At 42.6% G+C, this 14,530-nt stretch overlaps 1 protein-coding gene across 1 annotated transcript in view; it reads right to left on the reverse strand.

The window, feature by feature from the left end:
• Nucleotides 1-1,282: 1,282 nt before the first annotated feature.
• LOC115096136 (SUN domain-containing protein 3-like) overlaps nt 1,283-14,530 on the reverse strand; it is a 40,942-nt gene continuing 27,694 nt past the window's right edge. The window contains exons 5-12 of the mRNA XM_029610652.1: nt 14,250-14,299; nt 13,092-13,215; nt 12,535-12,706; nt 12,187-12,271; nt 10,166-10,281; nt 5,096-5,263; nt 4,193-4,285; nt 1,283-1,488 (exon numbers count right to left, since the gene is read on the reverse strand). Coding sequence (XP_029466512.1) covers nt 1,369-1,488; nt 4,193-4,285; nt 5,096-5,263; nt 10,166-10,281; nt 12,187-12,271; nt 12,535-12,706; nt 13,092-13,215; nt 14,250-14,299 — 928 coding nt within the window. The 3' untranslated portion in view covers nt 1,283-1,368. The remainder of the gene's footprint in view (nt 1,489-4,192; nt 4,286-5,095; nt 5,264-10,165; nt 10,282-12,186; nt 12,272-12,534; nt 12,707-13,091; nt 13,216-14,249; nt 14,300-14,530) is intronic.

Raw genomic sequence — 14,530 nt, forward strand, 5'->3', positions numbered from 1 at the left:
AAACCTCCAAATCTATAGGTCTTTTTATAGCAAGAAAATAGATTCAGATATGCTAGATTAAATCAAAAATTCCTTGGAAAAAGCTAACAAGTATGACACACAGTAGAACTGGAAAAAAATTATTGAAGAGAAAGGAAAGTAGTTCAATTATTGGAGAACGGAAAGTAGTACATTTTTAGTAAAAAGAAAATGCCTTTTTTCAGTTATTATCAAAACTGTGCAGTGTGCCATTTGCAAACTAAAATTTATTATTTGTTAGGAATTTAAACTGCATAGAATCCTGCCTAACTTATGCAATAAATACCCTGAGCACATTGGGGCAGATTTTAAAAGGGTTACGCGCATAATATACGCGCGTAACCCTTTTAAAAGCCTCCTGCGTGCGCCTCGCTTATTTTGTATAGGCTTGGCAACGCGTGCAAGCCCCGGGACATGCGTATGTCCCGGGGCTTGAAAAAGGGGGTGGGGCATGGGTGGGGTGGTCCAGGGCGTGGTGGGGCCGGAGCCTCCAGGCACAGCGACCATTTGCTGCTGTGCCCGGAATCGCGGGCCGGTTGTCGCCAGCATGCGCAACCTATGCCTGCCCGGGGGCAGGCGCAACTTCAAAATTAAAGGGGGGGGGGGGTTTAGGTAGGGCTGGGGGATGGGTTAGGTAGGGGAAGGGAGGGGAAGGGAGGGGAAGGTGAGGGAACGGAGGAAGGCTGCGCGGCTCGGCACGCACAAGTTGCACAATTGTGCACCCCCTTGCGCGCGCCGACCCTGGATTTTATAACATGCGCGTGGCTGCGCGCGCATGTTATAAAATCGGGTGTAGATTTGTGCGTGCCGGGTTGCACGCACAAATCTACGCCCGCGCGTAGTTTTTAAAATCTGCCCATTGTGCAAAGGAAACATGAACATTTTTGAGCAACTTAACATAATAATATATTTGCAAGTATGAATTCAAACTCCTGCTGGTGACTAGATTGTCAGGTTTTATATGCTTAACACTGTGATAGTTTATGTAAAATGTCATTTAATAGTTTAAAAAATAGCAAGTTAATTAATGCTAGGGTAGGGCTATCACACCAAGGCATATCTAACTACACGGTATCCTGGTATATGCTATACATTATCAATAAAACGTCATAATGAAAAGTATTTGCAACAACCTCAGTGTATACAGTAGATATGTCTAAGTGATAATCTATATTTTGTTGAAGAAGGTCATAGATTTCCTATATGGAATATAAATGATTGTACTAATTTGTGATATATACATCTTTTTTTTATTGCTCTTAATCAAATAAAGAGTTACAAACATAGCCATCTACTTTTTAAAAATCATGTCACTCCTTGCTCTTTGCCACCTGCTAAAGTCATATGCCCTTAGATGTTCTGGGAGTTGGGCAGCTCTTTGTGGACACGGACGCGGTACAGAGATGTATACTCATTATGCCCCCAATTGCTAAGCACTTTGAGCTGGATGAAACGATAGGAGCTTTCTCCCTGGGAAAAAAAGAGAATATGCCATATTAATGATTAACGGTTATTTTTCCCAGCTAGCCATATAAAGATGACGAGGAAGTCTTACCCATCTCTCCTACCCATACTTTGGATTCTTCAAGGCTTTCGATATCAAGCAGAACCACTCGCAGAAGTCATTGAGATGGAATTTTAACAGCAGTGGAGTCAAAGACTAAATAAAAATTGTATCTAAGTTCCTCCTCTAACACTGAACTATGAGATCTCCCAACTCTCTACCTAGATATACTTCTTTTATTCCACCACATAATCTTGAGGGCAATTTTCAAGGGGATTTCCAAGGGTAAAACAATGTTTTATGTTCAGAAATGAGGTCTTAGGAAAATTGCCTACCCACACTGCATGTAAAAGTGCACCTGCATGTCAGCACACATGTACTTTTTCATGCAGAGGGAGGAGGTGATCCTGGGCGTAGAGTCAGGGAGAGGTTAGCACTTACCTGCATATGAGCACAGTTATGCACTTATGTGTACGTGCATGATTTTGCTGGAAAATGTACCTACATGAATAGTGGATATGTGTCTGTGCATGTACTATTTCCGACTCAAAATTTAAAAGGGCAAATTTTCCCTTTGAAAATTGACACAGTCTGTATGTAAAAAGTACCTGTAGCCTTTATACTTGTGCACATAGTTTGAAATTTGCTTTCTTGGAGGGCAATTTTATAACCACATATGTTTGGGTAAAGTCTGTTTATACCTATTGGGTATGATTTTAAGACCTGCGCACATGCGTTCATGTGTGCGCGACTCCTGGCGCACACACATGGATGCGCTGATTTTATAACATGCACGTGTTGTCGCATACATGTTATAAAATACAATATCCGTGCGCACGTGCATGCCCGGTTTTTAAATTGGCATGCATATGTGTGGGCGAGTGCCCCATTCACATACAAGGGGGGGGGGAGATTTTTCAACTACAAGCGGCTGCACGATCGGCCTTTTTCCAAGTTCCCTAACCCTAACTCTATCCTTCCTCCCTCTTCCCCTCTCCTCCCCGACCCCTAAACCTACCCTATCTATCTGCAATGTTTTTGTTTTTGTACTTACTGCTCCTCCGTAACAGAAGTAATTTCCGTGTGACAGCCAGCTGCCAGTATGTACTTCCCTGGTACAGCGTCCTATGGCGCTGTCCTGGCACTCCTCCTATCCCGCCACTCCCCACCTAGACTCTGATCCTTGACCCACCCCTTTCTTCTGGCCTGGCACTTATGCGCGTATCAGGGGTTATGCGTGTGGCCGCGGCTGGACCCTTTCAAAAATGTGGGTGGTGCGTGCAGGGGCCTGTCACGTGCATAACCCCTGAATTTTGTACGTGTGGGCCTTTTAAACTTTGAGCTTTTATGTGCAGACTTCATTTCAAACTTAGCGCTAGATTCATCATTTTGCTATAAATATAGCAAAAATAGTGCCCATGATTTAAAAAAAAAAGGGCCATGGCTAGGCAAATTCTCATGATACTGCCTTTCATAGGTATTATTACTGCAAAGTGTGATACCATTATCACATTGTATGTTATTTTCACATTGCACACTGAGCCTATGGCAGCTGTGTTACCAGCTAAAAAGATTTTTTTTGTGTGTGAATGGTGGTTTGGGCTGCTGATGATCAAGTGAGAGAGAAAGAGAGCTTCTATAAAGGGTCCCCAAATAGTTAACTATTTATACCACTGAAAGAGGGGGCACTAATAACTCGGGGTGAGGTTTGTGGGGTGGTGTGGGCTTTGGAGGCAGTTTTACATGCGCAGCAATAAGTATGAACAGCACAGTTACCATCAGTGAAGATTTTATGTGATTTGGAGGGATGAAAGATAGGTTTTTACCATGTTCTCTCTACCTAGCCTGATTGTAGCTAGATAGAGAGAATCTTCACTGATGGTATCTGGGCTGTTCGTTTGTATGACTGTGCATGTAAAACTGTCCCCCCAAAACCCACCCCACCCCACAAGCTTTATCCTGAGTTCATAATGCCCCCTTTTACAATGGTATAAAAAGTTCAAATATAAGTGAGCCTCCACAAAGGCTCGCTCTCTTGCTCTCTCTCTCTCTCTCTCACTTACCTACCATTATTTGCAATAAATACCGGTTTGGCCAGTAACGGCATAACACACAGAAAAAAATGTAATTAAACCCTGTGATAGTGTGTGTTACTTTATCGCACACTATGTTAACTGACCCTCATTTCCATTTACTCTGCCCAAACTCCTCCCACTTGAAAACTAATTTTAAATTTGCATACGCATTTTGCGATGCAGTATTTAGCATGTGCATTACAATGTTATTGTGGGCATTAGGGCACTATTGCATATGATAATGCAGAAATGACCTTGATATGTACACAATTTTGATTTGAAAATTCACATGTAAATGGCTTGGAATATGCACAAACTCACCCCTAGAAAATTTCCCCTGCTTTTCATAGGGCTTGACTTCTACAGGTGAATTTTTGCACGTGTTTTTGAAAATCAGCTGTGCCTCCCTGGAACTCCCCTCCCCAATTTGTATAAAAGGGCACGTGTACTTTTAAGGACCAATAGAGTCTCATTTATGCACATGAAATCATATTTTATGTGTGTAAATGGCTTTAAAAATTCAGCCCTTGAAGTACAATAGCCACAGTTCTCCTTACCCAAAATCAACTACTTCCTCCAGTTGCTGTAACTATACCTTCAGGTGAAATGTCTGTATGGGTTTTCCATTTGCATCGTAAGTGAAGTTTCCTAGAAGGGTCCCTTCAGTGTCATCCTGGTTTTTCAGTCCCTAAAGGGAAAAGAATCATTAAAATATATGTAGTATCACAAACATATTTCATGGCATTTATCTTTAGGGGTGAATTGTCAAAGTCATGCTGGGCTTGTGTATATAAAATTGGCATATATGCATGTAACCAGCTTTTGAGTAAGTCAGGCGCATTTTCAGAAGGACAAATGTAGGTGTGTATTTATGCTGCTGCATGGAAAAGTATGCATGGAGAAAGAGGGTATTCATTCAGAGGGCATTTCAAGGGTGGGCTCAGAAAGTACATGCACAGTCACATATTTTATACAGGGGTTATGTGTATATGTTATCAAACGTGCATACATACTTTTACGCTTGCCAATCAGGACACAGAATTAAATCTGAGATCTCTTTTATTAGCAGATATTGGGTGAGAGGGTCCTAGGGCAAGTGGTGGAGGGTGTGAGTGAACCAGAGGAGAGCTTATGCCAAGTGTTGGAAATTTGGTGGGGATCTCTGCAAGTACCTGCACAAGTAAGTATTTTCATAAGTGAGATACTTGCATACATCATCCAACTTTATAAATTAAAATAGCTGCCTCCATACATAAATTGATGGTTATTGCATGCATGTTACAATTATTATGTATATAAAATATGTGAATACCTGCATTAAAAAATGTATATTTTCTGACTTATGCCCATCTGTGCAAAACAGTTATAGAGATACTCGCAGGTGATGACAAAGGATCATACATAACAAAATTTGAGTCAGATCTTACAACATAATTTAGTGTAGATGTGCAAAGGAAAGATAGATTATTGCATTTATTTTGTTCTTCTCATTACTTACATAGACAGCAAAGTCACGGGGAGCACTACTTATTTCACCTGTCGGTGAGATTGCCTTGGGAATGTGCTGTAATGTAACAGCTTTTGGTTGTATTGATTTGACTAATTCAATTACAGTCTCACCCTGAGACCCTGGGAAGGACCAGCAGTTACCTGGGTAAACATCTGGCTGAAACCAGATCAAAACACAAAACAAATTAACATTAATATGTTAATATGGATGGCATAACAGAATATAAGAAAGTACTTCTTTTCAGGACAGTTTCCAATTGCATTTTAGGAAGAGCCAAGAGGACTTCAGACTAGGAGTAGTTTAAATCAATATATTTTAAAGTAAAACTAAAGGCAATTGATGTGCAATCCAATCCAATACAAATATTTTGTTACTCATGGATGTAACAAAGTGCTGAAAGCAAGGTACAACAATAAAACAATATCAATCAATATATCCATCAAACTGATATAGTAAATACAAATAAGCTAATAATAACACTTCAAAGTATAAAAATTAAAATAAGAACTGTAAAACAATAGTCTGAAATTACAAAGTTATAAATAAGCAATAAAACAATTATACATAAATACAATCACTTCACCAATTAATCAGTAAAAGGAATGTTAGAAATTCTGAATTCATCATCTAAAAGCAAAACCATAAAAAGCATATTTTTACTAGAGATGTGAATCGTGTCCTCGATCGTCTTAATGATCGATTTCGGCTGGGAGGGGGAGGGAATCGTATTGTTGCCGTTTGGGTGTTTAAAATATCGTGAAAATCGTTAAAATCGTGAGCTGGCACACTAAAACCCCCTAAAACCCACCCCCGACCCTTTAAATTAAATCCCCCACCCCAAATGCCTTAATACTTCAACTTTGGGAGGGAAGTACTTACTTGCCCTAAACCAAAGGCAGGAAAACCGGCACACTAAAACCGCCTAAAACCCACCCCCGACCCTTTAAATTAAATCCCCCACCCTCCCGAACCCCCCCCCCCCCCCCAAATGCCTTAAATTACCTGGGGGTCCAGCGGCGGTCCGGAACGGGCTCCTGCAATTGAATTGTGTTGTCTTCAGCCGGCGCCATTTTGCAAAATGGCGGCCGCAAAATGGCGGCGGCCATAGACCAACACGATTCGACTGCAGGAGGTCGTTCCGGACCCCCGCTGGACTTTTGGCAAGTCTTGTGGGGGTCAGGAGGCCCCCCCCCCAAGCTGGCCAAAAGTCCCTGGGGGTCCAGCGGGGGTCCGGGAGCGATCTCCTGCCGCAAATCGTTTTCCGTACGGAAAATGGCGCCGGCAGGAGATCGACTGCAGGAGGTCGTTCAGCGGCGGTCCGGAACCCCCGCTGAATGACCTCCTGCAGTCGATCTCCTGCCGGCTCCATTTTCCGTACGGCCATACGCGTATGGCCGGCGCCATTTTGAATATTGGCAATGTGGCCCGAGTGCAGGAGGTCGCTCCCGGACCCCCGCTGGACTTTTGGCAAGTCTTGTGGGGGTCAGGAGACCCCCCCAAGCTGGCCAAAAGTCCCTGGGGGTCCAGCGGGGGTCCGGGAGCGATCTCCTGCACTCGTGATGTCAGGTGACAGGAACCAAAATGGCGCCAGTGCTACCTTTGTCCTGTCATATGGTAAGGGCAAAGGGCCACCGGCGCCATTTCTATTAACGCAGCCGTGGCCTGAGAATGGGAGATCGTGCCAGGACCCCCCCGCTGGACCCCAGGTAATTTAAAACATTTTGGGGGGGTTCAGGAGGGTGGGGGATTTGTTTTAAAGGGTCTGGTGGGTCTTAGGGTTGTTTTGGTGTGCCTGTTTTCCCGCCCTCCCCCGATTTACGATTTTTTGACGATAAATCGGGGGAATTGCTATTGTTACGCGGCTCTAACAATTTTTGAGGATTTAAAATATATCTGACGATTGTTTTAAATCGTCAAAAAACGATTCATATCCCTACAAAATAGCATTCCATAAAAATGGCCCCTTACAAGAAAAGGACCTCACTCGAGTCTTTGTAAGTGTTATAGATGAGAATGCTGTAGAAACAGAGAAAATAGGGGGTGGCGGTAGGGGAAGGAGTACATAAAAATGGATTTTCTCTTTCAAATAAGGTCTCAAATATCCCAAAGCTTTGAATACAAGAGTCAATATTTTGAATTGTGTCTGATATTCTACCAGAAGCCAAAGAAGACGCATTAAGCTTGGTAAAACTTTCCATTGATGTTCAGCACATGTTTCCCATTGAATATACTTGGATAAAGCTAACAGTGTAAATGTATCCAGGTAAATTTAAGACTGCTTTTTTCCTGACCAGACTTCAGCATGGAACTTTTGCTAAAGAGTGATCAATATGGGTCTGTTGTAATAAGGTGCATTGACCTTAGGGCTGTTTTTTAATCCTGTTCTAGCATGCATTTTCCTGTACTAACTTAACTCTGGTATTTATCAGGTTTTTTTTTTTCTGCAGAAAAAAAACTGTGCCAGGAGTTAAAATTAGCATGGGTATATACTAGAGATGTGAATCGTGTCCTCGATCGTCTTAACGATCGATTTTGGCTGGAAGGGGGAGGGAATCGTATTGTTGCCGTTTGGGTGTGTAAACTATCGTGAAAATCGTTAAAATCATGAGCCGACACACTAAAACCCCCTAAAACCCACCCCCGACCCTTTAAATTAAATCCCCCACCCTCCCAAACCCCCCCCCCCAAATGCTTTAAATAACCTGGGGATCCAGCGGTGGTCCAGAACGGCGGCGGTCCGGAACGGCCCCCTCAATTGAATCCTGTTGTCTTCAGCCGGTGCCATTTTGCAAAATGGCCGCCGCAAAATGGCGGCAGCCATAGACAAAAACGATTCGACGCAGGAGGTCGTTCCGGACCCCCGCTGGACTTTTGGCAAGTCTTGTGGGGCGGCGGTCCGGAACCCCCGCTGAATGACCTCCTGCAGTCGATCTCCTGCCGGCGCCATTTTCCGTACGGAAAACGATTCGCGGCAAGAAATCGCTTCCTGAACCCCGCTGGACTCCCAGGAACTTTTGGCCAGCTTGGGGGGGCCTCCTGACCCCCACAAGACTTGCCAAAAGTCCAGCGGGGGTCCGGAACGACCTGTGTCGAATCGTTTTTGTCTATGGCCGCCGCCATTTTGCGGCGGCCATTTTGCAAAATGGTGCCGGCTGAAGACAACAGGATTCAATTGAGGGGGCCGTTCCGGACCGCCGCCGTTCTGGACCACCGCTGGATCCCCAGGTTATTTAAAGCATTTGGGGGGGGGGGGTTCGGGAGGGTGGGGAATTTAATTTAAAGGGTCGGGGGTGGGTTTTAGGGGGTTTTAGTGTGCCGGTTTTCCTGCCCTCCCCCTTCCCCCGATTTACGATTTTTTAACGATAAGTCGGGGGAATTGGTATTGTATCGTGGCCCTAACGATTTTTGACGATTTAAAATATATCGGACGATATTTTAAATCGTCAAAAGATTCACATCCCTAGTATATACAAAACCCTATATTAATTGATGCATCAGCTATTCCCCATCAATGCAAGGAGCTGCATTAAAAGGGCAGACAGCTTAAGGCACATTTTCTGAACACTGGAAATTTAAGTCCTGGGTTTGAGGTGGAGTAAAATTTAACTCACTTTCTGGTAACCTCACTTTCTGATAACCATGTTATTCTATTGCTGTGACCATGTAGTAGTGTCTAGCTGCTTCTACACAGTGAGCACAGCAATAGTGGCCATCAGAAATTAAAGGTTAATCCACCTCAGACCCAGGAATTACATCTCCAGCTCTTGAGATGGTTAACTGCATCTGAACAAAGGGTATGCTCCATGGAATAGGTACCAATAGCTGAACAATTGGCATTTTCACACTGTGCATCCCAATTTTACATTCTGTTTAGCTGTAGTGCTGAACAGTTTGTGCTCTTTTATGACAAAGTCAGGATGCACAGCATCAAAGTGCATACTCTTCAGCTTTAGGTGCCCACTCCAAAGAGCTTACATTTGATTTCACTTGCCATGCCTTGTCCAAATGGTCTTGCATGTGAGATTATGCCCAAGTCAGGATGCTCAGCACCAGTCTTGCATGCAAAACCATTTTGGTAAAACTCCTTCCAACCTCCAGGAACTGCCACCCCTTAAGCCAGTTTTTAATGCACTTTTCTGCATTAGTGCAGATTTTCAGGTTAACTCACATTTTTAATGTGTTTTCTCCATTTAATGTGGTTATTTTTTACTCCTGGTCTATTTGCATTGCAGTAACTTACTACTTCCTATGGTACTATGAGTTTCTTCTGCATGTGTAAACTAAAGCCCATGCTAAAAATTAGCTATGATTTTAGCACAGGTATTATTACATCGGCCCCCATGCATGCTCATTAAAGCTTAGCCCTGCCCCTGGAAGGCCTCCTTTGATGATTAGGACTCCTCAGATTCAAATAGTGGAGCAATTGTGAGAATCACTTTTGGGGCAGACTCAGTAATCTACTATAAGGCTTATAGACTGCAATTTCCAAAATTCCTACAAGGTGCAAAGTCCATTGGTACTCTTGTACTTAGTTTTCAAAGGGAAAGTATATATGCACTTTCTCTTTGAAAATTTCAATGAACCCCATAAACCTTTCACCTGCTTTCTCTGTGGGTAAAATTTCTACAGAAAATAACACACATAGATTTCAAAATATATTATTCTCTAATGCTCTACAAAACAAGATCCCTGCAACCCCCCCCCCCCCCCCCCCCAACACACACACACTATGGCAAAAATTACAAACATTATGAAACCCTGCACATACTTTTAGTTAGATTGAGTAAGGGCAATTTTGAGACACTTATTTTATCTGGCTAAACTGCTATTTACCCATGTAAATAGCTGTAAGAATCACCCTCAAAATTTACTAAATGAAGCCTCAATTCATAAATATTTACAAAGAAAATAATCTCAGTTGTATAGCAGATCATGCAGTTATCAGTATTGGATATTTGTGTGTGCCAACTGTGCATTATCAAATGAAAGGAACAGGATCTCCATAAGGTGAATAATATCATCGCGTAAAATGCCCTTTGTGTTACAGCAAATTCTTACCTGCAAAATGGAGTCAGGGTTTGATTTATATGCCCTGAAGTTTAAATGGCGCTGCAGAAATGATGTGGATTCTCTCATGAAGCTCTGACTTGTTCTAGCTAAAACAATCTTGGCACCTGAAAATTACATATTCACAGTAAGGGAGGATGGTTTACATCCTGCATAATTCTGAAGGCACAATACATTGAGCTGGGCATAGGGTTTCTGGTTAAACTATCAAGTTCCTGATGCCAGAACTAGGCTGGGATAGCCCCTAGACAGTATGAAGAGATCCAAGGCTTCACTATGCAGATTTCGGAGTAGCTCATTTTGGGGCTGATATAATAAAACCTGTGCTAAAACTGGAGTAAAATGTTTGTAACATGCACATTAAAAACAGGGATCCCTGCAGGATGCAGTAAACTAATGGGATACAAATCAAATAGGAGTTAAAAAGAGCACATGGTTTCTGGCATGGAAGCAGCATCCCTTAGAGATGTGAATCGTGTGATCGATCGTCTTAACAATCGATTTTGGCTGGGGGGGGGAGGGAATCTGATCGTCGCGGTTTGTTTTTTTAAAAAATCGTTTAAATCGTAAATCGGGGGAGGGCGGGAAAACCGGCACACTAAAACAACCCTAAAACCCACCCTGACCCTTTAAAATAAATCCCCCACCCTCCCGAACCCCCCCAAAATGTTTTAAATTACCTGGGGTCCAGTGGGGGGGTCCCGGTGTGATCTTCCACTCTCGGGCCACGGCTGCATTAATAGAAATGGCGCCGGCGCTACCTTTGCCCTGTCATATGACAGGGCAAAGGTAGCGCTGGCGCCATTTTGGTTCCTGTCCCCCGACGTCACGAGCGCAGGAGATCGCTCCCGGACCCCCGCTGGACCCCCAGGGACTTTTGGCCAGCTTAGGGGGGCCTCCTGACCCCCACAAGACTTGCCAAAAGTCCAGCGGGGGTCCGGGAGCGACCTCCTGCACTCGGGTCGTATTGCCATATTGCAAAATGGCGCCGGCCATACGGCCATACGGCCGGCGCCATTTTGCAATACGGCAATACGGCCATATGGCCGGCGCCATTTTGCAATACAGCCCGAGTATTGCAAAACGGCGCCGGCCGTATGGCCGTATTGCCGTATTGCAAAATGGCGCCGGCCGTATGGCCATAAGGCCGGCGCCATTTTGCAATATGGCAATACGACCCGAGTGCAGGAGGTCGCTCCCGGACCCCCGCCGGCGCCATTTCTATTAACGCAGCCATGGCCCGAGAGTGGAAGATCACACCGGGACCCCCCCACTGGACCCCAGGTAATTTAAAACATTTTGGGGGGGTTCGGGAGGGTGGGGGATTTATTTTAAAGGGTCGGGGTGGGTTTTAGGGTTGTTTTAGTGTGCCGGTTTTCCCGCCCTCCCCCTTCCCCTCCCCCTCCCCCGATTTACGATTTTGACGATAAATCGGGGGAATTCCTATTGTATCATGCCTCTAACGATTTTTGACGATTTAAAATATATCGGATGATTTTTTAAATCGTCAAAAAATGATTCGCATCCCTAGCATCCCTAATAATCAATGGAAATCCAAAATAGAATATCTACTACTTTTTTCCCCAGTTGGTATCATTCCCTGATACAGGGCACTTTTCATTCATGAGCAGATGAACAAAAAATGAAAGATGATGATACATGAAGGAAGGGAATTAGGAAGGGTAGACAGCAGGAGAGAGCAGAAAGGGATGAACAGAAAAAAGATTTAGAGGGAAATGTAAAAATAGATGCGAGAGGGAGAAAGAGGAAATGGGAGGAAAAGAAAAGATAGGGAGGATAAACATGGAGTGTCAGCTTTTTAAATGTTTCTTATATTTTGTAGGGGGTATGCAAACAGAAAATATTTGTTTAAATTTTCCCCATTTGTTTTGTTGATTTTTTGGGGAGGAAAATTATTGTTTCCACTTAGTGCACACTATTTCAATTTAATATGACTATTTCAATCTACCCAATCCCCATTCCTAATATTTTGTAACCATGTGTTCACATACCTGATGATTTCAGGGCATAATCTGCTACCTGCACATGATCTTCAGCTATATTTTTAAGTAATTTATTAAGCATCTCTGTAAGTTTCTGTGAAGAAAAAAGAAACAGAACAGAGGGAGAAACATATACAAAGAAAGACACAAATAGCATGTGTTAAAGTACTGTAAGGCCCATTAATGAAATAGCAAGGGGTTATGCAGGTCAGCTTCGAGATGCTTTAGCAGAACTGAGTGTGGAGCTCCAGTATAGGAACAGAGGAGTGGGTGCACTGCAAAATGACTTGGAAGGAAGAAGAGGAAAGAAGGGATTGGAGAAAAGTGTGAAAACCTAACTTAGTATCTGGCCCTTACCTCCCTGGAAATGAATTCAGCAGTCTCAGCTTTTTGCATTTCATTATGAATAGACTGGAGGACAAAGTCCTTGACATTATTTTTTATAGTCACAATGTCTGCCTTTAGTTCTGCCAGATGTTGTTGCAGGGGCTGAATTTGTTGGAGAAGGAATGCCAGCTCCTCATATTTCCTTGACAAAAGTAAAGGTAAAATGAATGGAAATTCTGTGAAAAAAAATACATTTTGCTTTTGTGCAGTCTTGCTGAGCACTGCTGATGAAAACTGCCTGCAAATTATAGCAAGGAAAGTTTCTCAGGGGGCAATAAGAAAGAATGCCCATTTATTGAAAGCACTGCACAACGTTCTTAGCATTTTGGAGCATGCAGCTACACGGAGGAGGTGGGGCGCTTGTGGAATTGAATCAGGATCAGGCGGCACACCCAGGGGAAAGGGAGAACAGGGGCATCAGCAATGGCCAGTCAGTGCACATGGTAAAGAGGGCAAAATTAGCTCTGTGTGAATATGGAAGGGCTTCAATGCATAAAAATTAAAAGGTAAACACAATATTGCCTTACTTCTCAGTCTCAAGGTCACTTTGGCAGCTCTGTAGCATCTGTGCTGTTCTCACGTTAACAATTGCGTCGTCAATGCCTTGTAAGTTAAATTTAATCATTGGATTTGATAAGACAAACCAAAAACCTGTAGGTGATGAAAGCAAAAGAAATCGAAAGTAATGCAAGAGTGCATCTAGCTAAAACACAGTAACAAAGCCCCAGGGTGAGTTAGGAACTGGATTTCAATTTCATATGAAGTTAGTTTAACTACACTAAGCAAAATGTCACTGAAATTCAGATAGGGGGTGGGGTATTTGTTATATCATTGGAAAATGAATCTGGAGAATTTTTGAGAGAATACTTCCAATATTTTTTTAATTTGAGGGTAAGTTAAATTATTTATCAAACAAAAAATACAGTATATATATTTGAAACAGACACTGTAAATCAGCAAAGCTGAATTTAGAGCTCTAGCAGCTTCACCCTGATTCAAGAGACAGATCTAATGTGGATTCCTGAAAATAGATAAATCTATGGCAAATCCTCATCTGCTCAGATATTCTCCAGATTTGCTTGGGCAATTGTTGCTAGAAAACACTTAAAAAAATACCCATTGAACTGAAAACAGCCTGAAATTCACCAGGTTTGAGTTTCACCTTCGGTTTTCCATATATTTGAATGCTTGGTAGAGGAGTTCAAGCCTTTTCTGTCACTGGATCTGAGTAAACTAAGCCTGCCATTTTATCTCCATGTGCCCCAAGAACCTAGTTACATTTGCCTTAATTAAGATTTCCATATCAACAAATAAAAATAGGGCAATTTTCAAACAGATCTAGTTCACTAAGGAGTTAACCGGCAAGATTCAATGGTATTAATATTAGCCTGTGTACAGCAGCTAAATAAACTGGGCATTTTGGGAAGTGGAGTTGGATCAGGGGAATAAACTATGCTTATGCTGTATATAGAAATTTCAAATATGTACACATAATTTCACCTGCCTAATCCCATCAACAGACATAGTTTCCTTTAGAAAATTCATAATACTCAACACTGATACAAAAGTATCTGAGTACCTTGTCACTAAAGCAGCTTAGTGAACATTGACCCCATAATTATTATAGAAAGGGAAAGACTGGAATTTATACAATTGCCATTCTCTTAAATGTCATGAACACTCACCAAAAAGAACCATCAGCCCTAATGAAGTTCCACGCATAATCTTTATCAGTCTGCAAGAGAGCAGGGAGATAGAGAATCCAGAGTGATTGCAGCAATTCTAGAGATTTTGTCAACAACAATCATTTCTAAAAGTGTTCTTTTTCTTTTTTTTTTTTTAAAGCTTTAAATATTCCAGATCTACATGTTCTTGACTGAGCACTTTCCTTTTCTGGGGAAGCAGAACACCTATTACCATATCATGAGACTCTTGGAAGTCAATTTGCCCTTAATTTGAAACTTAG

This window comes from Rhinatrema bivittatum, chromosome 7 (assembly GCF_901001135.1).
Source record: "Rhinatrema bivittatum chromosome 7, aRhiBiv1.1, whole genome shotgun sequence".
NCBI lineage: Eukaryota > Metazoa > Chordata > Amphibia > Gymnophiona > Rhinatrematidae > Rhinatrema > Rhinatrema bivittatum.